Here is a 23,316-nt window from a genome sequence, read left to right on the forward strand (position 1 = left end):
TGAGAAGCCCGCACACCGCAATGAAGAGTAGCCCCCGCTCACCACAACTAGAGAAAGCCCGCACGCAGCAACAAAGACCCAACGCAGCCAAAAATAAATAAATTAATTAATTAATTTGTTAAAAAATTTAGTTGTAATAATATGAATACTCAGAATGAATTAAATTTGCAAATTTTTTTACTTTTTGTTTTTGTTTTTACAGGAAAGAAAAAAGATGGTCAAGGAAGCCCAGAGAGAGAAAAGAAAAAACAAAGTTCCTAAACATGTGAAAAAAAGAAAGGAGAAGACAGCCAAGACGAAAAGGGGCAAATAGAACCAGAACTGTATGATATACAGTGATTTCCCATCACCTGCTCTCTGAGCTGCATCTGGAGGATGGGTTATTGATTTTAACTGAATGGTTATTACTGCAGTGTCCTCGTGGACAGATTCACGTGTTTTCATGTAATTATGTAAACAGCTCTAAGCTCTAGTGTCTAGGTCTAGTCCCTAGCTCTTTATGGTATTGATAGAGGATTGTTTAAGCTACTATTTTAATAAGAACTTTATACAATTTTACTTTTGTATATATTTTCTCCTGCAGTTTGGTTTTTGAAGCATCGTAACTGTTTAAATGTATTGAGCAGTTATGTAAAGGCACTTTGGACAAACTTGGGCAAATTGTTTTTGCTTTGTTTGTAATGTGCCAAAGACCCATCTGAAATCATTTGATCATAAGGCCACGGTTTCTATAAAAGGGGGTTTCATTGATTTAGAGAATTCAGTCGTTGATATAATCGTTCATCACAACTTTGTCCTATGTATATTGATGATTATTTACAATAAGTTACTCTTCATCTTTCATATTCTTTTTTGAGCTAGGACCTCCTAGTTTATAAGCTATTTCACATTCAACTATGAGATCTGTTCATTCATTCATCAAATATTTGAGTATTTTAGGTGCGAGGGATACAGCAGTAAATCAAAAGCAATTTCCATAGATAAACCTAGTTTCCCTTAAACCGAAGCTTGCACCTGCTTGTTTGAGTCAGTGGGTTATTGAGGGAGGGGCGGGTCTACTGGATAAAGCAGACAAAAGTTACTACCTTCAGCTGGTTTGCGTTTTAATAGGAAGACAAGGCATTAAAATAAGTAAAAAGTAGTCTATCAGCAGGTGATATATTCCAGGAGAGGGGAAGAAATAATGTAGAGAAGAGAATGCCTGGGGCGGTGGGAGAGCGCAGGTTTAAAACAGGCCACGCTGAGAGGCCATATTTGGGCAAATATTTGAAGGATGTGAGTCATGTGCATATCGGGAGAGAAGAGCATTCCAGGCAAAGCAAACAGCAAGTGCAAAGGCCCCGAGGCAGAAGTGTGTCTGAAATGTTCCAGAAACAGGGAGCTAGAGCATCATAACCACGGGGGGAAGTAGATCAGGTGCTGGTATGTGCCTGGAAGGGTTTGAGCAGAGGAATGGTGTAATCTGACTTCTGTTTTGAAAGGGTCGCGATCCCTTTGGCTTCCAGGGAAAATGGACTAGGAGATGGGTGAGGATGGGCAGGCGGCTGGGTATGTACTGTGGTACCCACATGACAGGTGACGGAGGCTCGGTCCAGGATGGTAGCAGTAGACATGGAGAGAAGCGGTTGGATTCTAGGTAAAGCAGGCACGGTGAACTGGATGTGCCATGAGAAATGCCGATTTTAGTCCTTGAATCAAAGGCAATTTCCATAGATAAACCTAGTTTCCCTTAAACTGAAGCTTGCACCTGCTTGTTTGAGAATCTGTGGGTTATTGAAGGGGGGGTGGGGTCAATTGAGCTTTTAAAGTTTTAAGTCAAATTTATTACGTTCATAATAGCCTCTCTTCCTGACTTGAAACAAGTTCAAAATATGAAGTATAGTTTCAGTGAAACACAATTGTATGTCCTCTAAAATATTCTACAGTTAACACAACCAAAGAGAAAACTAAAAAGGAGGCTGAGCAATCCAGTACACCTTGGGGGATTCATCTTCAGGACCCCCCGGTTCTCTCATGGGTTGGGTCTTACCTCCAGCCAGGCGTGTTTGAATCAGGTTGTCGGGCTCCGCAGTGCCATCTTTGGTGAATCGAATGCAATCACTAGGCTTGGATTCAGTTTCACTGGGCAAAAGTGGTGTCGGCAGGACGGACACTCATTACCTGCTACCGGGAGGAAGTGGCTTGTGACGTGCCGGGATTTGGGACTGTGGGGGATTCTAATTTGAGGAACCTTTTTCTGACAGCTTGCTCATGTGGCTGTTTCCCCGTCTGGGTTCTGGACTGTAGCTGTGGCTGAGTGGGAACCACTCGTAGCATTCTTGCCAAACTGGTCTGAAACCGTTTGCCTTGTTTGTTTCTTGCCAGGAGGTCTGGAGGAGCCTCTTTGTAGGCAAACTTAACAGGGCTACTTTCTGGCTTTGACTGCAATAGAATTTTGAGCACTTGACAGGTTTTAGTGTCCCTGGATTATTGGTTGTGCAGTGACTTTCCATTTGGAGAGGTGAGCTTTGGGGTCTCTTGATCCAAAGGCTGGGACATCATTTTGTCGGTTATTGATGTATCTGGTTTTCTGTCCTATTTTGTTGATTTTCTAATCCCTTCAAAAATGCAGGTGTTTCTAAAGTTTACTGTGAGGAATCTGGTTGATTTCGTTGAAGCACAAAATCACAGCTATTTCCTCTGCGCCTCTACTTATTCTTCCTTTGATGAAGCAGTTTAGGAACAGAACTTTCCCTGGCCCAGGAGCTGCAGCATTTGAGCCTGGCCTTGGAGTGAAGAGGTGGGCACAGTGGCAGCTGGCTGCCTGGGTCTGATCAAATGCGAATCCACGTTTGGGGCTGACATCACTTTTTCTTTAGCTTTCTCTACTCCTTGATGAAGACGGACTCAATCGGTTGAAGAACTTTGTAGTTTGGTACTAAGACTTGTTGGAGAAGAGCTCTCCTTTTCATGGGTTTCTGCTGAATTCTGTGCAAGCAGCTTGTTTCTTGGTTGCAGGCCTATCCTGTTTTGTGGCTATGATTTCATTCACCTTTTGGCTCAAAATGAAGAGATGAAGATGTTCTTCTAGAAGCTGGTAAAAATTCACTTGAAGGACATCTCAAATGTCATGGACTCTGAATGTTGACATTTCTAAAAATCCTTTTGGTTTTCAAGAGCTTGACAGATTTTCTAATTTTTAGTTGTTTATACACATATAAGTAAAGACCAGGAACATTCATTCAGAGCTTGACTTTGACTTCTGGGGTTTACTTTTTGATGATGAAAGGGTCGCATGAATCAGCAGGTATGGTCTGCTGGTATGGTCAAGGTATGTATGGTCTCCTGTGAAGATTTCCTGTGACCACATCAAATGGCTAAGATTTTCAACCTTTGGTGATCATAAAACAAGAGCTCTCCATGTTCTGTCTCTTGAATTGGATTAGGTTATTACATTCCTAATCCATTTTGGTTGGAGTTTTTGGGGTTTTTTTTTGTTTTTTGGGGTTTTTTTTGCAGTACACGGGCCTCTCACTGTTGCGGCCTCTCCCGTTGTGGAGCACAGGCTCCGGACGCGCAGGCTCAGCAGCCATGGCTCACGGGCCCAGCTGCTCCGCGGCACGTGGGATCTTCCCGGACCGGGGCACGAACCCGTGTCCCTTGCATCGGCAGGCGGACTCTCAACCACTGCGCCACCAGGGAAGCCCTTGGTTGGAGTTCTTAACTTCCATATCCTTTGGGTTTGTGTTACCTTGGACATCAGGGCTTTTATTAGTGCTCCAGGGGAAATTACAGTGTTGTGTCTGAAATCATTTAAGCTAGTTTCCAAAGGAAAAGGTACCTTTCTTGCGTCTGTGTTCTCCAGAGATCTTAGTCACGGTTGGTGGTGCTGTGGGAACCTCTGGGCTTGAACTTGGAGAATGAAGACTTGAACTCGCGGAATTTTTGCTTTTTGGCTTTCCTTCATTTTCTGTGTCACTCCACATCCTGCTTTGACTGCTGGCAGGCCGCGATCGTGAGGAGGTGGCCCTCGTACCGCCTGGAATAGCCACACACCCACAAAATCCTTTCTTTCTCCTTTTTTCCCAGAATGGCAAGGGCACATCATCTGTGTGTGAGCACAGCTATTTCTAGCTCTCTGAGAGCTTTCTACCCCTCTTATCAACGCACCTTAATAATTTTAAGGCCGAGCAACTTAATCATCTCGGGGTGAAATTTTAACCTTTACACATTTTCTGCATAGCTACCTTGGAGTCCTAAGCTTGTCAGTGAAAAAGTGGTGGGTCCTTGGGGTCCCAGTGCAGCATCTGGAGAGGCGGGCAGGCAGAGGATGGGCTGTTTAAAGTATGCATGGGGGTTGCCCTTGAGGGTAGCAACTGCACTACAGCCGTGGGCTTGAGTGGCTGCACAGGGGAGCATCAGAGGCTTAGGTCAAGGAACTGAGGCCAGGGTTTTGGAAGAACCATCTGTGTTAGGACAGGGCCTAGTTTTAGAGTGTCAGTGAGTGACATGCCTGAATCTTCAGTGGGCTGGGAGAGAGGTGACGCGGACGCCTGTAATGTAGTGGGGAGGTGAGTGGTGTCGGACGACGTCAGTGCCCTCCGGAGAGCCAGGGTTTAAATGGGGCAAGGAGAGGGGAACCCTCAGAGAAGACGTTGAGGATACGAGGTTTCTTGCTGGTGTCTGACCCCACGTGGGTTCCAGACGGCACTGGGGGGAGTGTTTCAGGATCGAGCAGAGTAGGAAAAGCCCCGTTGTGGGGTTGGATGCTTCTGGGTCTGAGGACCTGACCCCGTTAAGTAGGCAAATGCCACAAGCACATGGAGATAAAGAGTAGGGCCTGCCTCGTGGAGTTACTGTGAAGGACACAGGAGAGCTACGGGGAGCTTGGCAAGGGCTGGATCAGGTTGGTGAACCTGGACTCAGTCATTCAAGATGGAACAGTCCGACCCCTTGGTGTTCCTGCAGTGATGTGAAAAGAGGTTCACAGAACCTAGAAAGTATCTTGCCTCCCCCCAGAAGCGTTGAACCTCAACCCCTGTGGCCGCCAGCTATAATTAGCAGTTTACAAAGTATACAGCTCACAGGGACAGGGTAAATGATGCTGGGAGAACATAGTCAACCGGACTCAGAATAAGGGGGAGAAAGAAGAGGGAGAGCTATGATAACGAGGTCTGAGAGACATATTTCCCAATGCTGTGGATTTCACTTGGATCCTGATTAGATCAAACCAACTGCAAAAAGATGGACTGTTTGGGGCTTTCTTTTTAGACAAATAGGGAAAACTAAAAATGGAGGAGGTGTTATATGATAGTACGGGATTGTTCATTTTACTGGATGTGATAGTGGCATTATATTTAAAAGTGGTTCTCTCAGAGTATGGACTGACGTCTTTATGGGTGGGATGGATAGAAAGCCTGCGACTGTTTCAAAATTCTCCATCCTTGACCAACTCCTAAAGGAAAGTGGTGGATGCAGCAGAAATAGCAGGAGGTCAGAAGTTGCTAAAGCAGAGGAAGGGGTATGTAGGGATTTATTATACTCCTCTCTCTGTAACAATTTCTGTAAGAAAAAAGGGTGTTTTTTTTTTTACTGAGTCAAAGTAAATATATTAAGTACTTAAAACAGGGCTTGTCACATAGTAGTTACCGTATTACACGAGTATCTATATCTTTATTTTACTCGTTATTCTTAAGTAACTTTTTTTGCCCAGGCATCAAGGTTTAATCATCTGGGCCAAAGAAGTCGGCCTAGGGTAGAACTGTGATGGCTTCTGGTACTGGCCCAGCTCGGCAATGTCACTTGAAATGTCACTTGAATGTGAAGGCAGTTCGAGAACTTGTGTATTGAACAAATGCTGACAGAAGTTTTAGTGCTGCCAAGCCTGACCCTTGTTTTAACATACGTCACCTTCTCAGTGACCTGTCCTAACCACTCTGTCTGGATTTGCAGTCTGCCCCCTTAACTAAGGCCCCTACACACCTTATTACCTTGGCTTTGCGTAGTTTTTCGAAAGCGCCTCTAACTAACTTACAGGTAGACCTCGTTTTATTGCGCTTCACAGATAATTGCGGTTTTTACAAATTGAAGGTTTGTGGCAACCCTCTGTTGATCACGTCTGTCTGGGCCATTTTTCCAACAGCATTTGCTCACTTTGTGACTCTGTGTTACATATTTTGATAGTTCTCAAAATCTTTGAAACCGTCTACCAGCAAAAAGATTACATCTCGCTGATAACTCAGATGATGGTTAACTTCTTTTAGCAATAAAGGATTGTTTAATCACTTTTTTTAGACACAATGCTATTGCACACTTATAGACTACAGTCTAGTGTAAAACATCACTTTTTTATGCACTGGGAAACCAGAAAATCCATGTGACTTGCTTTATGGCGCTACTCGCTTTATTTGGTGGTCTGTAGCCGAGCCCACGGTATGTCCGAGCTCTGCCTGTACTTACATGCTGAGTTTTCTCATACGTATTGTGTGTCTTCCCTCACCTCCCAACCTCTTCCTAGAATGTAAGCTCCACAGGGGCAGGGATTTTTATCTTGGTTCAGTCTTGTATCCCAGCACCTAGAATTGTGTCTAAAATACCGTAAATGCTCAATAAATATTTAAGGGAATAATACGTTGTGTTTTTAAAGGTGGAGCTGTGACATCAATTGGATACACACACCACCACCACCCCATGAGGATAAAAATGAAGACTAGAGGTTGATGTGCATTGACTTGTGCCCTCTAGCCCTCCCTTCAGTGACCGGGGGTGCCCACTGTAAGGTGACCGACCTACGCCTGGGGGCTACAGCGCTGCCCCTGCACAGCCTTCTGTCCTCAGACCCTCGGCATCAGTGCAGCTCTCCAGCCAATGGAACGGGTGCATTTTAAACTGGATTGTTGTTTTGACTTTGACCACGTGAGACCGTTTGACTGTTATCCAAAGTGCTTGGGCAACAGTGCATTGACCGATGAGTTCTTCAATCCCAAATCACCATAATGTGGGAGAATGGGAGACCTGATAGAAGCCTAGGCTTACGTCACGCATTTTGCCAACTCTTCCCAAATATGGACTGAAAGTTTTGAAAACAAGTTGATCTTAAGAGGTGGTTCTGGTGGTGGTCTGTGAGAACTGTTCCAGATACAGTTTTTTTTTTTTTTTTTTTTTTCTTTTTGCGGTACGCGGGCCTCTCATTGTTGTGGCCTCTCCCGTTGTGGAGCACGGGCTCGGGACGCACAGGCTCAGCGGCCATGGCTCACGGGCACAGCCGCTCCCGCGGCATGCGGGATCTTCCCGGACCGGGCACGAACCCGTGTCCCCTGCATCGGCAGGCGGACTCTCAACCACTGCGCCACCAGGGAAACCCCAACAGATGTATTTTTGATGTATTTGTGGGGGGAGGTGGGCTCCACTTCCTACTCCACCATCTTGACCTCCTCCTCAAGGGATGGTTCTGAGTTTGAACTAGGCCTCTGCTTCCTTGAGAAGCTGACCAACTCCCACAGTGAAGCACAATCAACAGGGCATAAAACAGGACCTCAGCCCCAGGGGTGGGCATGATTGTCAGTAGGTGCTTGGTCTGGCCCAACCTGGTTTTTCAGTAGATGATACCAATATTGGCGGTGATGTTGGGAGCCTCCCTCCTGCTGCTGGGCACGTGAACGTGGTCAAGGCTAGCCGGGGCAAGTTGCAGGAATGGATAAGGCACTTGCTGTTGGGGGAAGATTTCTCGTCTGTGGATTGCGGCAATTGGACCAGATAGCCATCAAATTTCTCCTTTACAATTCTATTATTTTAAAACGTGTAGCATGGACTTCCCTGGCGGCTCAGTGGTTAAGAATCCGCCTGCCAATGCAGGAGACACGGGTTCGAGCCCTGGTCCAGGAGGATCCCACATGCCGCAGAGCAACTAAGCCCATGTGCCACAACTGCTGAGCCTGTGCTCTGGAGCCCGCGAGCCTGGAGCCCATGCTCCGCAATGGGAGAAGCCACTGCAATGAGAAGCCCGTGCACCGCAACGAAGAGTAGCCCCCGCTCACCACAACTAGAGAAAAGCCCGCGCGCAGCAACGAAGACCCAATGCAGCCAAAAATAAGTATAAAAAATAATAAATAATTAAAAAAAAACAAAAACGTGTAGCACAGATGACTCTTATTGAAAGGAGTTGCCAATAGGTATTTTTGGGACTTCCCTGGCCATCCAGTGGTTGGGACTCGGCTCTTTCTCTGCCAGGGCCCGGGTTTAATCCCTGGTCGGGGAGCTAACATCCCGCAAGCTACGAGGCATGGCATGGAAAAACGAAAAATAACTTTCAGAGAGAAGGAAAGGGGTCTCAGATGAAGGCTTGAAGAGGAATACAGAATGAAAAATAAAGCACGTGTGAGGGCAAATAAATAACAGCCATTGATTGTTAAAAAAAAAAAATTGTGTTTTACAGGAGTCCTGGGTATTGCTAAACAAAGTGCTGTGGTTTTATCAGGATGCCCAAAGGCCTCAAATTTCGTGCTCAAAGAAGTTTTTCTCATGGATGCTGCACATTGTGTGTTATCTATTTGTGATTATGATTTCTGGCTTTATATAAAATTAATAAAGCAACTGACAGAGTGAAAAAAAAAGTAGCATATCAGTGATTTAGAAAAGGCCCTTCAGAGGCCAAAGGACCAGGTTAGAATTACATCTCTTAAAACAGTTTGGTTATTAAAATACAATAAGTGTGTTTAAGGTGCCAGTTATATCCCACAGGCCAGGTTTGCTTTTTACCTGTATCATAGTCTCATAAGGCAATTTTATTTTCTTTACCATGTGCCGTTTGAATTTAACGATGGGAATTCTGTTCATTGTCCTGCAATAATTTTTGCTCCTCTGGAGGGAGATATTTGCCTAAGTTCTTATTAATGTCCTGCGAGCTGCAGGAATGGCCCGTGGACTATTGATTGCACAGGAGGCATAAGACTAGTCAAGTTCATGTCTTTATCTTCTCCTTAAAGGATTAAATGAATGGATCCTTATGACAGCAGGTGCATGTTTGGTGGTTGATGTTTAAATTAATCCTTCGCAAGAGCTCCTGAAGAAAGAGCTCCTCAATAACATTTCCTAGAAGTTGTAATTCATTTAATCAGGAGTTGTTCGTTTTCCTTTAAAATTAGACACATACTTGAAGCAAAGAATATCAACTACACACAAAAAGACTCCTAAAGAGCCTTAGACTGGAAATCTGACCTGTTATTAACTTGTGACGCTCACTTCATCTTTCTGGGCCTCAGTTTCCTCATCTATGAAACGATGACATTGGGGAGATGAAGCCTGTGATCGTTCTTGAGCTGCACTTTCCACGTGGTATCCACGGGCCACATGTGACGGTTAAGTTTTTGCAATGGTGCTAGTCTGGACTGAGTGTCAAATACACACCGGATTTTGAAGACTTAGTATGAAAATTATATATATATATATATATATATATATATATATAAAGTAACTTTGTAATTTTTTTGATAGTGATTACTTGTTGGAATAATAATATTCTGCATGTATTGGGTCAAATAAAATAAATTAGAATTAATTTCACCTATGTTTACTTTTCTTGTGGGGTAGAAAATTTTAAATGACATATGTGAATATGTGGTGTATAGGACACAGCAACATACAAAGGAAGGAATGAGCAAGATGTTCCCCAGAATCTATCTCAACCCTTCTTCTACAAGAGAGTTTTAATATTTCACATTCAAAAATATATTATTTCTGAGGGCAAAATTGCCATTCTAATTGGCTTAAATACAGATCGTATATACGGTGTATGAGGGACAATAGGGCTTTTTAAAAATAAACAAGTAAAAGGAGACATCAGGACTTCCCTGGTGGCGCAGTGGTTAAGAATCCGCCTGCCAAGGCAGGGGACACGGGTTCGAGCCCTGGTCCGGGAAGATCCCACATGCCGCGGAGCAACTAAGCCCGTGTGCCACAACTACGGAGCCTGAGCTCTAGAGGCTGCGAGCCACAGCTACTGAGCCCGCGTGCCACAACTACTGAAGCCCGTGCACCTATAGCCCGTGCTCCACAACAAGAGAAGCCACCGCAGTGAGAAGCCCGCGCACCGCATCGAAGAGCAGCCCCCGCTCACCACAACTAGAGAAAGCCCGTGAGCAGCAACGAAGACACAACGCAGCCAAAATTTAATTAATTAATTAACTTTAAAAAGGAGACGTTAAATACTTGTTTTCTCCCCACAGTATTTTGTGCGCTTGTTGGTTTGCCTTCCTACCGAAAGGGATTCACCGAGACAGAAGAACATGGCCCCAGGATGCCTTCCACTCCACTTCCAGGCAGGCCTTTTTTTTTTAATCTCTTAAAGCTTAAGAGATTTTAGCTTAAAAGACAAAATCCATGTGAGTTTTGCATTCATAATAAATTTCTGTTAAGAACTTTGGGGAAAAGTTTTAAATTACCATCAAGTAATATCGATACTCCAGGAAGTGGTGCCTCACGTATAACCCGAGGTTTCCTTGGTCCACATCAGGACCATCATAATCATATTTTATTTTAAAGTCAGTTGTTGGTGACGATAGTGTAGCAGGATTATTGCTTGTAAATTGCAGAATAACAGTGTCCATTATATTGCAGTAAGGATTAAATGAGATTTAATGCAGACAAGTCATTCAGCACACACTAAATGTTTCTAAAATATAAGTATTGGCTATTATTCTCATTTGGTTCCTAATAGGTGCCGTTCCACATAAAATGAAGGACAGAGGCTAAAGCCGTTTCCTTAGAGGATGCTGACTGCACTGGGATGGCTCACATCAAGTTACAACATTGCATCAGGACTGCCATTATACCAGTGGGATGCAGGTTTCATTTACAGTTTTGTTCATATTTATGCAGGTGTTAGTAGGAGCCCATGTGTCCTAACTGAAAAAGTCTCAGATTTGAATTAAGAAACCCTGAAATTTAGTCCAGGATCTGCTACTCCTTTTTATTTTTTATTTATTTATTTATTTATTACGGTACACGGGCCTCTCACCGTTGTGGCCTCTCCCGTTGCTCAGCACAGGCTCCGGACGCGCAGGCTCAGCGGGCGTGGCTCACGGACCCAGCCGCTCCGTGGCATGTGGGATCCTCCTGGTCCGGGGCACGAACCCGTGTCCCCTGCATCGGCAGGCGGACTCTCAACCACTGTGCCACCAGGGAAGCCCCCCTTTTTATTTATAACTTATACCCTGTCTATGAAGAACTGTTAAATGGTCTTTAGTAAACAGCATATTCAATACTATCGATAAAAGGAACAAAGCCGTTTGGAGGAAGGGAGAAGTGAATACAGCAACAACCTATAGGCTGATATACTTGTTGCCTGGCTGAATTTCCTCGTGTGTTGGGCTTGGAAAAGTCATTTGACATAAGCCCTTGTCTCATCTCCTTAACGAGGGTGATTGCTAAGGCCTAAGCACTGAACTTGCAAGTCAGACAGCCTGACTTCAAATGCCACCTGGTTGGCATGTGAAGTCAGCCTAGTTTCACATTCCACCTCCACTATTTGCTAGTTGGACAAACTTGGGCAAACCAAACTTTCTGAACTCACTCCTTCATCTGAAACGAGCATGGTACTCAATTAATATTGGTTTCCCCTAAGAATTCGAGGAAATGCTAAGGCAAGTTCCCTTGCAGTGTCACTTTCTTGCTCCGTTTCCCTCTTCCAGAAGGAATACGTTTTATTTTACCAACAGGGTAACTGGGAACTTAAAAACAGAGAATTCCAGAGCGAGTCGTCTAAGTCCATGGACAGCCCTTGGAGAAGTGAGGAGAAAATGACCTTCACCACCAACAGGTTGCTTCTGGAATAGGGTTTTAGGAGCAGATGAGGGGTGGGAATTCCCTGGTGGTCCAGTGGTTAGGACTCCGCCCTTCACTGCAGGGGGAACGGGTTCCATCCCTGGCCAGCCAGAGGGTGGGGGATGCGGGAGGGGAATCTAGTTATAAGCAAATTACTGGAAAAGGAGCAGATAAGGACCAAATGTACATGGTGAATTTCTGTGGAAGGAACCTCGACGAGGCGGAGGGCAGGGGACTGCCGGAGGGGTGAGGTGGGAAGCGCAGAGATGGGTAGAAAGGGGAGGGTGGAGGAGTCCGAAAGCCAAACTCCCAGCCTGGACAGTTTCACTTGTGCCAGCCCCGCCCTAGCTTAAAAGGGTGGGCGGAGTCGGCCTCATCACCACTCCCTGTTTTGGGGCCTGGGATCTCTGCGTGATGCTTGGGAGGCTCAGGTGGCGCTGGTTCGGCACCCACCCTAGCACCTGAGCAGGAGAGGCCGGCCTTCCCAGCTAGGTGAAGGAGTGCGTGCTCACCCCAGGGGCAGGGCTGGGGCTGCGGCTGTGAGATCAGCTGAGCGCTGGACTCCCCGCCCCCTGGGACCCGAGTGTCTCTGGGCAGGCCGGCCATGTTGTAATTAGGATTCTGCAGGAGAGCCGTGGGTTGATTTGGGGGATGGTCGTTTTTCTGGTTTTGCTTTTTGGCTGCTTTTTGTGTGGTTTGGTTGGTTTTAGGTTCATGGCAGCCTGTGGAGCATCTAGTTACCCGGCTTAGTGGAAAGTGGAAAGCCGGTGACCCTTGCTTTCACCGGGAAGCCCACTCTGGTTAGGATTTCTCTGTCCCCTCCTGCAGGAGCTTCGCTGCTTCTTCCCCAGTTTATGAACGAGTCTGCTTTGTTTGCTGCTTTTAGCCTGTGCTCGCCAGGGAAGAAAGTGGCCAGAAAAGCAGTGAGCAGTCTCGGCCATTAGCTGGATTCACTCTCCCAGCATCTCTCTGAAATACCTTTGACCTTGGGGCATGGTTCTGTGGCCCTGGGATGGCCCAGAGGGGGCTGAAATCCTCCTGCCTCTGGAGTCTGGGCTCAGGGAACAGAGAGCAGGTTCTCTGGGGACAGTTCTCCAGGATGAGGCAGTTTCTCAAGGTGTCACAGAGATGGAAATCTAGCTCTCTGACTGGAATGGGCTTGTTAGTCCAGGAAAAAAAGAAAAAAATCCTTCAAGGATCTTAACAATGGGAAAACATTTTTATAACAAAGAAAGGGCAAGCCCCTACAAGAAGGCAAGTAACAGAAAAGATCTCCGAATGGTTGTATTTGGGGTTTGAAATTTCAGCTGCTTCTATCTTCAAGCCCAAGAGAGGCCCCACCCAGCCTCAGTGGGCTGTCCTATCCAACCACCTTATGCTGGGCACGTTGCCAGCCAGTATCAGCATCCCAGCATGCAGAGGAGTCTGTTTTCCAGACCGTGAGGATCGAGGGGGAGAAGAATCCGAGTAGACACATTAGGGGTGCTTTGGATACAGCTGTTGGAGGCTGGGTGTGGGTGAGGCTGCCTGAGGCCGCTGGAGCTGGATGCTGGCCGGAGCTGCATCACAGTGAGGCAGCGTGAGCACCACCTGCACGTGATGGAAACCCATGTGTCCCCAGAAAATAGAGGACAATGAAGAAGGGCACCCAGTGCTTGTGGACGGGGGTGGTGCAGGATCCATCTGGCCTTTTAGGAATGTGCGAGGCCAGTGTCTGTGGATGTTCCCAGTAGCAGAACCTGCAGACAGAGGCCAGCCCGACATAGCTGGGGTTGCCCGCTAGGTGGATGGAGGTGGTTGAGGATCAGGCAGTCTGGGATTTGGTTGTCTGTCCTCTCCGGCTGCTCTTAGTGGTGGTGTTCCCCTTCTTCAGACCAGCTCCTTGAAGCAGGCAAGAAAGATGAGGAAGATCAGGCCGTGGGAAGAACTTTGAGGCACCTCCTGGCCGAGGCCCACTTTGTCATCCCCAGCTCCGGGCAGGGCTGTCGTAGACTCTATACCCTGGATGTAGAAACAGGATCCACTTTCCCATGGCCCGTAAGGATCTTTCTTGGAGGGGTTTTATTTTTATTTTTTTTTTGCGGTACGTGGGCCTCTCACCGCTGTGGCCCCTCCCGTTGCGGAGCACAGGCTCCGGATGCGCAGGCCCAGCGGCCATGGCTCACGGGCCCAGCTGCTCCGCGGCATGTGGGATCTTCCCGGACCGGGGCACGAACCCGTGTCCCCTGCATCGGCAGGCGGACTCTCAACCACTTGCACCACCAGGGAAGCCCTCTTGGAGGGGTGTTAGATGCTCCCTGCCACACACAATTCCAAGAAGACCAGAGGAAGGAGGAAAGTCCTAGATGTGATGGTCAGCCCTGCTCTGGTTCTGAGGACGACAGTCCAGCTGCGGCAGTTTGACTGTCCCTCCCACGTGAGTGTCTGGGCTGCCCTGGGGCTACTTCCCGGCCTCCGCAGGCCACGCAGCTGCTCAGAGGCCTCTGAGGCATCCGTGAGTCTGTTCTGGGTTGTGTGGTGTTGGGTTTTTGAAGTAGGAAATGTAAACAGCTGAATGAAACACCATCCAGGGCCCTCCTTGCTCTGGCTTATGATCGTTCAAGCTCCATTCTTGGGGAGGCCTTGACCACACAGAGTCCAGTCTGAGGTCCCAACAGAGGGCAGTAAATTTTTACAATAAACAGAGATTTGCATACCTTGGATTCTCTTTCTGACATCCATGCCCCCATCGAACGAATCTCCCTGCAAATAAATAGAAAGTCAGTGAAAATCAACACTAACCATATAGTTCATTCTCTCTCTCCCCCCCCTTTTTTTTTCTGAATTGAATGTTATTCTAAACCTACTGATGATATGCTATTGAGAGATATCCAAGATTTATACTATAGCTACTGCCCTTAATGTTACTGCTTTCTTATGGAATAAAACACACACACACTGGCTGCCAGCATCGGGAAGCCTCGCGCAAGGGGGGAGCTTTGATTGCTTCATCCCTCAGTGTGTGAACGTTCAAGCCATCCTCTGCCCTCAGTACAGTCTCCTGACCCCTAACTGTGCCTGGTGTCCCCCGGTCCAGAGAGCCTCTCCTTCACCTTCCCCTGGCAATAGATCTCCCCGCTGTTGCCATGGGGGAGGAGCAGTCGTGGAGTGGGGGAGGGGATCCGTGGATCTAACTGCTTCTTAAACAGCTTTCATCCTCGACCTCCCGAGGAGGGAAGTCACACCTCCTTTACTGCTGGCTCCTGGGACCCCTGGTGCTGCCACCCCCCGCATCTTTTAAGGATTCTGGGCTGTAAGTCAAGCTGTTCTCAGCTTCCCCCGTTGGTTACTCAGTCTTTTCAGGTCGGCAAAGTCACTTACCGCTGTCCGTCTGTTTTCCAGCTTCCAGAGTTTTATTTTGTCTCCTCTCTCATTCTCCCTGGCCATGTGCCGGTTTTGTTTCTTTGGTTTTTAGCACTTCAGGAGGAATGAAATGAGTTGTGTATGCTCATCATGTATCTTTACCCTGAACTGCATCTCAGATTCTAACAGAACTGTTTGCTTAATGAAGGATATACGAACAGCAGAGATGGCCTGGAAATCTTTTATTTCGTTGGTGTGAACCCCTACGAGGAAAGGAAATAAAAATATTACATTTCGATGAATGCGTGATTCTTTTAAGAATCTTTTCAAAGCAGGCCAAGGAAGGTCAAGGAGAGGTAGTATTAATTCATCATGGACAGATTTCAGGTCTCTTTCTCTCTCTCTTTTTAATTGATAAAACTTTAAAGATCATACATATTTTCACTTATGACAATGGAAAAAAAGGATCACAAGAGGACAGGGTTACTTGGTGGGCAAAGGACCAGCAGAATTTTATCACTCACATTGCTTAGAATTGGCAGCACATGCCGGTAATAAAAAGCAGAGGGAGTTTTAATTGGCTTGTTATTGTCGTTAAAATCTTTGCAGGCAAACCCATCGCTTATTGTCTGTACCCTCGCTAATGTCTCCCTCTCCTAGGACAACCACTGCTTGGAGGTTCTGGTTGAGGATCCTGGGAAAAGAGACGTGTTGTGATGATGTGGAGATTTGAGACTTCAGGCAGAAAATGGCAAGTTTCTGGGCTTTCAGAAATTTTAAAACTTCAGGAACCAAAAATTGTTGGCGGTTCTTCATATTATTTCATCTCTATAAAATTCTGAACGTGGAAAGAACGTGTTTCCTTGTATTCTTCTTCAATTAGTCATGCATTTAATACATATTTATTGAGAACCAGTTGTGTGCCAGCCCTGCGCTGGGACTTGAGGGATGCAAAGCTATCTTAAGACTTGTCTCAGGGAGTTAGTCTGGAGTCCAGCTGGAGAGAGAGACGTCTTCTTAAAAAATGCACTAGAGGTACCATGTGAAACGTGATATAGTAGGGGTTTTCCCAACTACACAGTCCATAGGAGGCGCAGAGAAGGATGGTATCGATTTTGCCTGGGGGCACAGGAAGCCTTCGGCTGGAGAGGGTGTCCAGATAGCAGAATAGCTCCGACAGAGAAGGGGTGTCCCGGTGAGAAATGAAATCATTAAGGATGCTGAAGAGTAGGGTGAGTTTTGGTGTCAAGGTGCTTCAAAAGAATTTAAATTGATTTCAAAATCAGGTCCATGGCAGGGCTACCCTCTTACCACTCACTGGAGATCCTGACTTGGCCTTTCTTGGGTCCTCTGAGTCTCCATTTTTAAAAAAGCTCTCAGGTCTATTAACCAGGTTTAGAAACCACTGCTTTAGGCAGTGCAGTCCCACTGAAGGAATGTTAAATAGAAAGAGAACATAACAGATTGGCATTTTAGAAATATCCCTTTGGCCACAATGTGGAAGTTGGACCGGGCAAGAGACTGGAGACAGAAAAGCCGCTGTGGAGGCTAACGAGAAAGTGGGCCTTTCGGAGGCAGTGGTACTCGGGATGGAGAGGATTCGACTTGACAGCCCATGAAGATGCAGCCGTAGGGATGGGAGGAGAGCAACTCACTGACTCCCAGGTTTCCAGCGCTGATGGTGCCAGGGGAGACAGCGGCACAAGCCACCAAGATGGAGAATCAGGACACGATCAGGTTTGGGGAGACGGAACAAGATACTTTGGGGGAATAATGAGTTTGCAAGTGTGTAAGTCGATGTGGCGATGTGGGAGTTGCCACTTGGGGGAGGGGCAAAGAGGAGGGTTTGACATATAGGAATAAGTGAGTTGCCCAACAGAGTGTGAGGGGTAGACGCGGGAAGAGAACATTGCTTTCAACATTGAAGGCAGGCAGGACAGTGCACGTGGGGTGGAAGAAGGTGGAGGACACAGGAAACGTGGCAAGCAGGAGCAACCAGAGGGACGGGAGGAAGATGAAGGGTTAAGTGTCCCCCAAACAGACGAGGACAGCCTGGAAGAAGAAGGGTGTGTTCATCCAAGCCCCGCTCTCCCCCAAGGCCCCCTGGGAGCGGGTGGCCACGTGCCCAGAGGGGAAGGGAGGAGAGCAGAGCTGGGCATCTCCCTCAATTATTTTTAATCTCCTTGCAGATTCTGTCAGGACTCAGCAGCATTTTCTCCCAGAGACAAAAGCTGGCAGGTGCTTGGGGTCTGGGTGGAGCTCCCTCAGCCTTTTGCTGAGTGAGAAGCTCCTGCAAAGCTTTGGTGTCCTGGCTTTGAAGGAACTGGGCTTTCCAGCCTCTGGGAAGAGGCCAGCTCTGAGCTGTGCATTGCCGTATACATTTCTTCTGATTTTGGCAGGATACGCCCAGGGCTCAGTAATCATTCTAGACACTGCGAAAAAGAGAAATGACATTTAAAGGGAAAAAAATACATTTTCCCCCCATATCCTATGCTCTCCGCTCTTTGTGCTTTCAGTTTAAATGGGCCTTTATGGTTATTAATGAAGGGTAATCAAGGGCCCCTATTATGAGATAAAATATATTTTATTTTTTAAGCTTTTTTTTCAGCCACCAAGATTTAGTGGGGGGGTTTCTTAATCATATATATATATTTATTGAAGTACAGTCGCTGTACAATATTATATAAGTTACAGGTGTACAATATAGTGACTCACGATTTTTTTAGTGCTTCACAGTTTTAAGGATTTATAGTTTTTATAAACTATTGGCTAGATTCCCCATGTTGTACAATATGTCCTTGTAGCTTATTTTATACCTAATAGTTTGTACCTCTTACACCCCTACCCCTATCTTGCCCCTCCCCCCTTCCTTCTCCCCACTTGTCATCACTAGTTTGTGTTCTATATCTGTGAGTCTGCTAAAGATTTAGTATTTTTGATCTGAAGATTTCAGGCCTCATTAGGGACACAAATGAGTTCATCTATTCGGCGCTCCCTGTCGGGTAGGGAAGAGCACTCCTCTCCGTTTTGTGGAGCTGTTTTCTGGGACAGTTGATTTTGGATAGGTAATCAGGTGCTAGGAGTACATTCACTCACTTATTCATTCAGCAGATACTTATTGGCTGCCTACCCTGTACAAAATCGTGTATATGAAATTCTGCCCTGCCCACGGGGACACAGCCAGCCAGCGGGGAGACGAGATGTGCCATGCGCACAAAGTTTAAAAACGCTGCCGAGACGAGGCTTAGGCCATTGTTCTCAAAACGAAAGGCAGAAGGTAGGAGCTTCTGGTGTTAGGTCTGTCTGGCCTGGGGAGGCTGGTGGAGAAGACGGCCTGGGAGCGAGATACAGCAGAGTGGCCTCTGCTGTGTGCTAGCCCCCGGCCTCCTCTGCTCTGGAATGGGTGTAACTCTGCCTCCCTAACAGCTGTTGAAAGCACGAAGTTAAGTGTGCCTGATATTCTTCCCTGTCCCCCCACCAAACCCCTGCTCACACTGCGTTTGCAACAGCCTGCATCCTTGCCTGCCGCCCTCACTGGCTGCGTCCCCATGAAGTCCCACCGTGGCACATCGTGGGGACTTTGTAGATATTTGTTGAATGAGGAAATAAAGAGCATTGTGGACAGAGAGTAGAGTGTGGTCTGAGCAGAGGCTGGAAAGCGCTTGGGGTGCTCAGAGGAGAGAGCGAGTCAACCTGCCTGGCTGGGGTAGAGGGCGTTGGGGGAGAGAGCAGTGATGGGCAGATGCGGACCCCACTGGGCCACGTCCTACATGTCCGTGCATCAGGCTGAGGTGTTGTCCTGCTCGTACCAGGTGTGTGTGTGGGGGGGCGGACAGGGGGAGGGGGACTGACAGGGAGGTGTGGGGCAGAGGTCAGCCTGGGTCGCTGTGTGGGATGAGGGGAGGGGGCAGAGAGCAGTGAGCACTGTGACAGGATTCTGGCGGGGGGGGGGTAGGATGCTGGCCGCTCCCACAGGGCGAATACAGAGGCAGGGATACAGTTTAAAGAGATATGTGTCTGTGTTCCCCTAAAGAGCATTTTAGCCACTGAGGGGACAATGACATAATTTAAAAATCCAAACAAGTTTTATTCAGGCTTTACCAGAATGACCTAAGCTTCTGAGCAAGGATTGACCTGAAGCTCTGACCTTTGACTCCCAAGGACGCCTCTCTGGTAAACAAAGCCTATCTTCCTAGGAATTCTCTCTGGAGGCGGGAGGGACAGAGATGGCGGCAGAAGAGTCTGAGCTCTTATCTTTGGTGTTTACTCTGACTCCCAGGAGAGACTCCAGGCACAGAGGTTGCTCTGGGGTGTGTGTGTGTGTGTGTGTGTGTGTGTGAGACCTCCCTCCTGCTTCTCCAGATCTTATCTGCAGCCAAACACTGTCCAGTTGCTGCTGATCGTAATCTCTGTTACGAGAGTCTCTGGAGCTCAGTAAACCTGGGCTTAAAAAGACCACAGTTCACACTTGCAGGAGCAGCGCGGGTTTCAGCAAACCTCTTGGCCTGCAGATAAAGCGCTAATGGCAAATGTGACTATTCAAAGAAAGCTCCCGGGTGCCAGCTTTTAGATTTTTTTTTCCAGGTTGAATTAATTTGGAAACGATGATTGTACATGTTGACAAAGAGGGGGAATGAAAAAATGCCCAGTAAAGGAAGAAAGGTTAGTTATTCGGGAGGGAGAACGGGGAGGGACTGGGAATTCTGAGAGAGAGAGGGTAGAAGCAGACAGAGGAGGGAAGGAAAGGACAGAAGAAACAAGGCAGGTGGGTGAGAATGCAAGGTATGGGAAAGGGAAGATTTGACTTAAATGAAATTTTGACCTTTTCACAGTTGCGCCAGAATGTATTGTAAATGTGTATTAAAATGCGTACAGAAAACATCCACTTTGTAGCTGGACACGCTGCCCAGCTTTTATATTGAGTATTAGGAAATCCTGGACTTTAGTATGGATCAGATTTTGCATTTCTGCAGCATTATTCATGATAGCCCAAAAGTGGAAACAACCCAGCTGTCCATCAGTGGGTAAACAAAATAGGTATGTCCATACCATGGAATATTTTTCAGCAGTAAAAAGGAATGAAATTCTGACACATGCTACCACATGGATGAACCCTGAAGACATTTTGCTGAGTGAAAGAAGCCAGTCGAAAAGAACCACATATCGTATGATCCCATTTACCTGAATGTCCATAGGTGGCAGATCCAGAGACAGAAAGCAGGTTAACGGTTACCAAGGACTCGGGGGAGGGGACATGGGGAGTGACTGCTAACAGATAAGGGGTTTCCCTCTGGAGTGATAAAAAAGTTCCAGAATTAGACAGTGGTGATGGTTGCGCAACTTTCTGTGTATACTAAAAATCACTGAATTGTACACTTTAAAATGGTGAATTTCAAGATATGTGAATTATATCTCAATTAAAAAGATAAAAGAATTTTGCATTTCTGTGACTTCCCTTCTCAATTTTGGCCCTACTCATTCTGTTTTGTTTCTATTTAAACTTTTTCCCTCTGGAAATAGTATTATTAGTCACATGTTTCAAGATTCAAAAGATCTGAAAGGATATCTCACTCCCCTTCATCCCCCCAGCTACTCAATTCCCCTCTCCAAACGTAAACTTTAAAAGCAATAGTACCTTCTCGCGTGACTTTCACAGATTTTGTGCACACAGGGAAATCTGTATATAAAACTTGCCCCTCCCCCCTTTAAACAAATGATGGTATTCCGCAGCTCTGCGCCTGGCTTCTCTCACTACACAGCGTATCTGGATGAACGCTTTCCCACATCAAGGGGAAACAGCTGAGCTCCTCTCGACCTGCCAGGGATGACCGCGCCTTGTCAAGGGAGAACGGGAGTGCGGGGGAGCGGCAGGCTGGGCTCAAGCAGAGTCAGGGCAGCGAAACGTTACAAAAAGCTGGTGAGGGGTTCCCTGGTGGCGCAGTGGTTGAGAGTCCGCCTGCCGATGCAGGGGACACGGGTTCGTGCCCCGGTCCGGGAAGATCCCACATGCCGCGGAGCGGCTGGGCCCGTGAGCCATGGCCGCTGGGCCTACGCGCCCGGAGCCTGTGCTCCGCAATGGGAGAGGCCGCAACAGTGAGAGGCCCGCGTACCGCAAAAAAAAAAAAAAGCTGGTGAGAGAGTTAGTGTAAACGCCATTAGGCCAGCTGTGTCCACTAATCGGCAGTTCTCAGTGAGGCTTCTGCCCTCCTACAGCGAATGGGAGCTGGTGGCCCTGTCCTTCTTGATGATGACACTTAAAAGGAATGGCTTTGAACCGCCTATATAAAAAAATAAATAAAATTAAAAAAAAAAAAAGAAAGGAATGGCTTTGAGGTCTTTGAGAAAAATCGTCCTGGGTTGTAGCAGAAACACACACATCTCAAAAGGACAGAGGAAATATTTACAATTGTTAAGTTTTGGGGGTTTTTTTTCAGCAAATGCTCCAAGAAAGGGAGGTCAGAGGCCTATCGGTAAGGGGTTGGCTGGAACACATGGTAAATTTCTTTTGGCAGCTTTGTGTTTTTCCAGAGAAGAACACTGACGTGGGAGGCGTGCGGGCTTCCCAGGGATGGGGGCTGAGGCTACCAGAAGCCCTGCTAGAGTTTGGTCGGGTCACTTAGTGAGGGGTTTGAATGGAGTCTTTCACGTGGAGAGTTTTTGCAGTTCTCACAGGTCAGTGGCATTAAGTGCATTCACGTTGCTGTACAGCCATCACCACCATCTGTCTCCCCAAACCGAACCCCTGTCCCCATCAGACACTAAATCTCCATCCTCCCTCTCCACAATCCCTGACAACCACCATTCTACCTTCTGTCTCTATGAATTTGAGACACCTCATTTAAGCGGAATTATATAGTATTTATCCTTTTGTGACTGGCATATTTCACTTGGCCTACTTTCTTCCAGTTCATCCATTTTGCAGAATATGCCAGATTTTCCTTTTTAAGGCCGAATGATTTCCCGTTGTGTGTATAGACCACATTTTCTTTATCCATTCATCAATTGATGGACACTTGGCTTACTTCCACCTTTTGGCTTTTGTGAACAGTGCTGCTGTGAACATAGGTGTACAAAGAACCCTTTGAGAACTTGATTTCAATTATTTTGTTTATTTACTTTTGCATCTTCAGGGCTGGCCACCTGTTAGTGCCTCAATAAATACTTGTTCAAAATCTTGTTGAAGGAAATTCCCTGGCGGTCCAGTGGTTAGGGCTCCACGCTTCCACTGCAGCGGGTACGGGTTCGATCCCTGGTTGGGGAACTTAGATCCCATAAGCCGCATGGCCCGGCCAAAAAAAAAAAAAAAAAAAAAAACCTAAAAAAATGTTTCTTGGGCTTCCCTGGTGGCGCAGTGGTTGAGAGTCCGCCTGCCGATGCAGGGGACGCGGGCTCGTGCCCCGGTCCGGGAAGATCCCACATGCCGCAAAGCGGCTGGGCCCTTGAGCCATGGCCGCTTAGCCTGCGCGTCCAGAGCCTGTGCTCCGCAACGGGAGAGCCCACAGCAGTGAGAGGCCCGCGTACCGCAAAAAAAAAAAAAGTTTCTGTTGAGTGAGTCCTTGACAGTGGGAATGGCCCCAGCAGCTCTGCCAAAGCGTACAATGGAGAGATTCCAGGAGGTCCACGTGGAGATAAGGGGCTCCTAGACCGGACCAGAGCATCGGGGCGCTGGAGACAACAGATCTACACGCTGTAATAAAGAGCCCTCCAGTCCTGGAGGAAACTGGGAGTTCAAAGTATAGTGGCTTTCCATTGGCTGAGCTGTGGCAGTCTCTCATTGGCTGGGCTGTTGCCAGGCGAGGAGAAATCTTTCTTCTTCCAGCTGGGTAGTAAAGAAGTGTGACTTCCTGCCGGAGATGCAAGGTAAGTCTGTTCCGGGGAATTTCCTCAAGGTCCAGTGGTTAGGACTCAGCAGTTTCACTGCTGGGGCCCAGGTTCGATCCTTGATCCCTGGTGGGGGAACTAAGAGCCCGCAAGCCATGCAGCATGGTAAAAAAAAAAAAAAAAAAGGAAAGGGAAGTTTCTTCCCGTTGGGATCTGTAATGATGCAGGGTGCTACGGTAGTGAGACCACCCCCTTCTGGCCTCCCGACTCCATTTTAGTGAGCTTTCCTTTTTTTTTTTTTTTTTTTTTTTTTGCGGTACGGAGGCCTCTCACTGCTGTGGCCTCTCCCGTTGC

The 23,316-nt window shown here is 47.1% G+C and overlaps 1 protein-coding gene and 1 long non-coding RNA gene across 4 annotated transcripts in view; one reads left to right on the forward strand and one right to left on the reverse strand.

Annotated features, from left to right (window-relative positions):
- RIOK1 (RIO kinase 1) overlaps window positions 1–9,903 on the forward strand; it is a 32,117-nt gene extending 22,214 nt beyond the window's left edge. For 2 of the 3 annotated variants that reach the window (XM_089918269.1, XM_089918268.1), the window contains one exon: window positions 203–9,902. In XM_089918269.1, coding sequence (XP_089774395.1) covers window positions 203–313 — 111 coding nt within the window. In that variant the 3' untranslated portion in view covers window positions 314–9,902. Of the gene's footprint in view, window positions 1–202 lie in introns of all 3 variants that reach the window. The other variant, XM_022586610.3, reaches the window with a different exon arrangement.
- Window positions 9,904–10,339: 436 nt separating this feature from the next.
- Window positions 10,340–18,694, reverse strand: LOC149748125 (uncharacterized). Its single transcript, XR_016394526.1, has 3 exons — window positions 15,666–18,694; window positions 15,160–15,404; window positions 10,340–14,541 (listed from the first exon to the last, which is right to left on the reverse strand). It is a non-coding gene; the product is annotated as an uncharacterized LOC149748125 (long non-coding RNA).
- Window positions 18,695–23,316: the final 4,622 nt, after the last annotated feature.

Source organism: Delphinapterus leucas, chromosome 10 (assembly GCF_059928025.1).
Source record: "Delphinapterus leucas isolate spDelLeu-1000000601 "Yukka" chromosome 10, BTC_Dleu_Yukka2, whole genome shotgun sequence".
Taxonomy (NCBI): domain Eukaryota; kingdom Metazoa; phylum Chordata; class Mammalia; order Artiodactyla; family Monodontidae; genus Delphinapterus; species Delphinapterus leucas.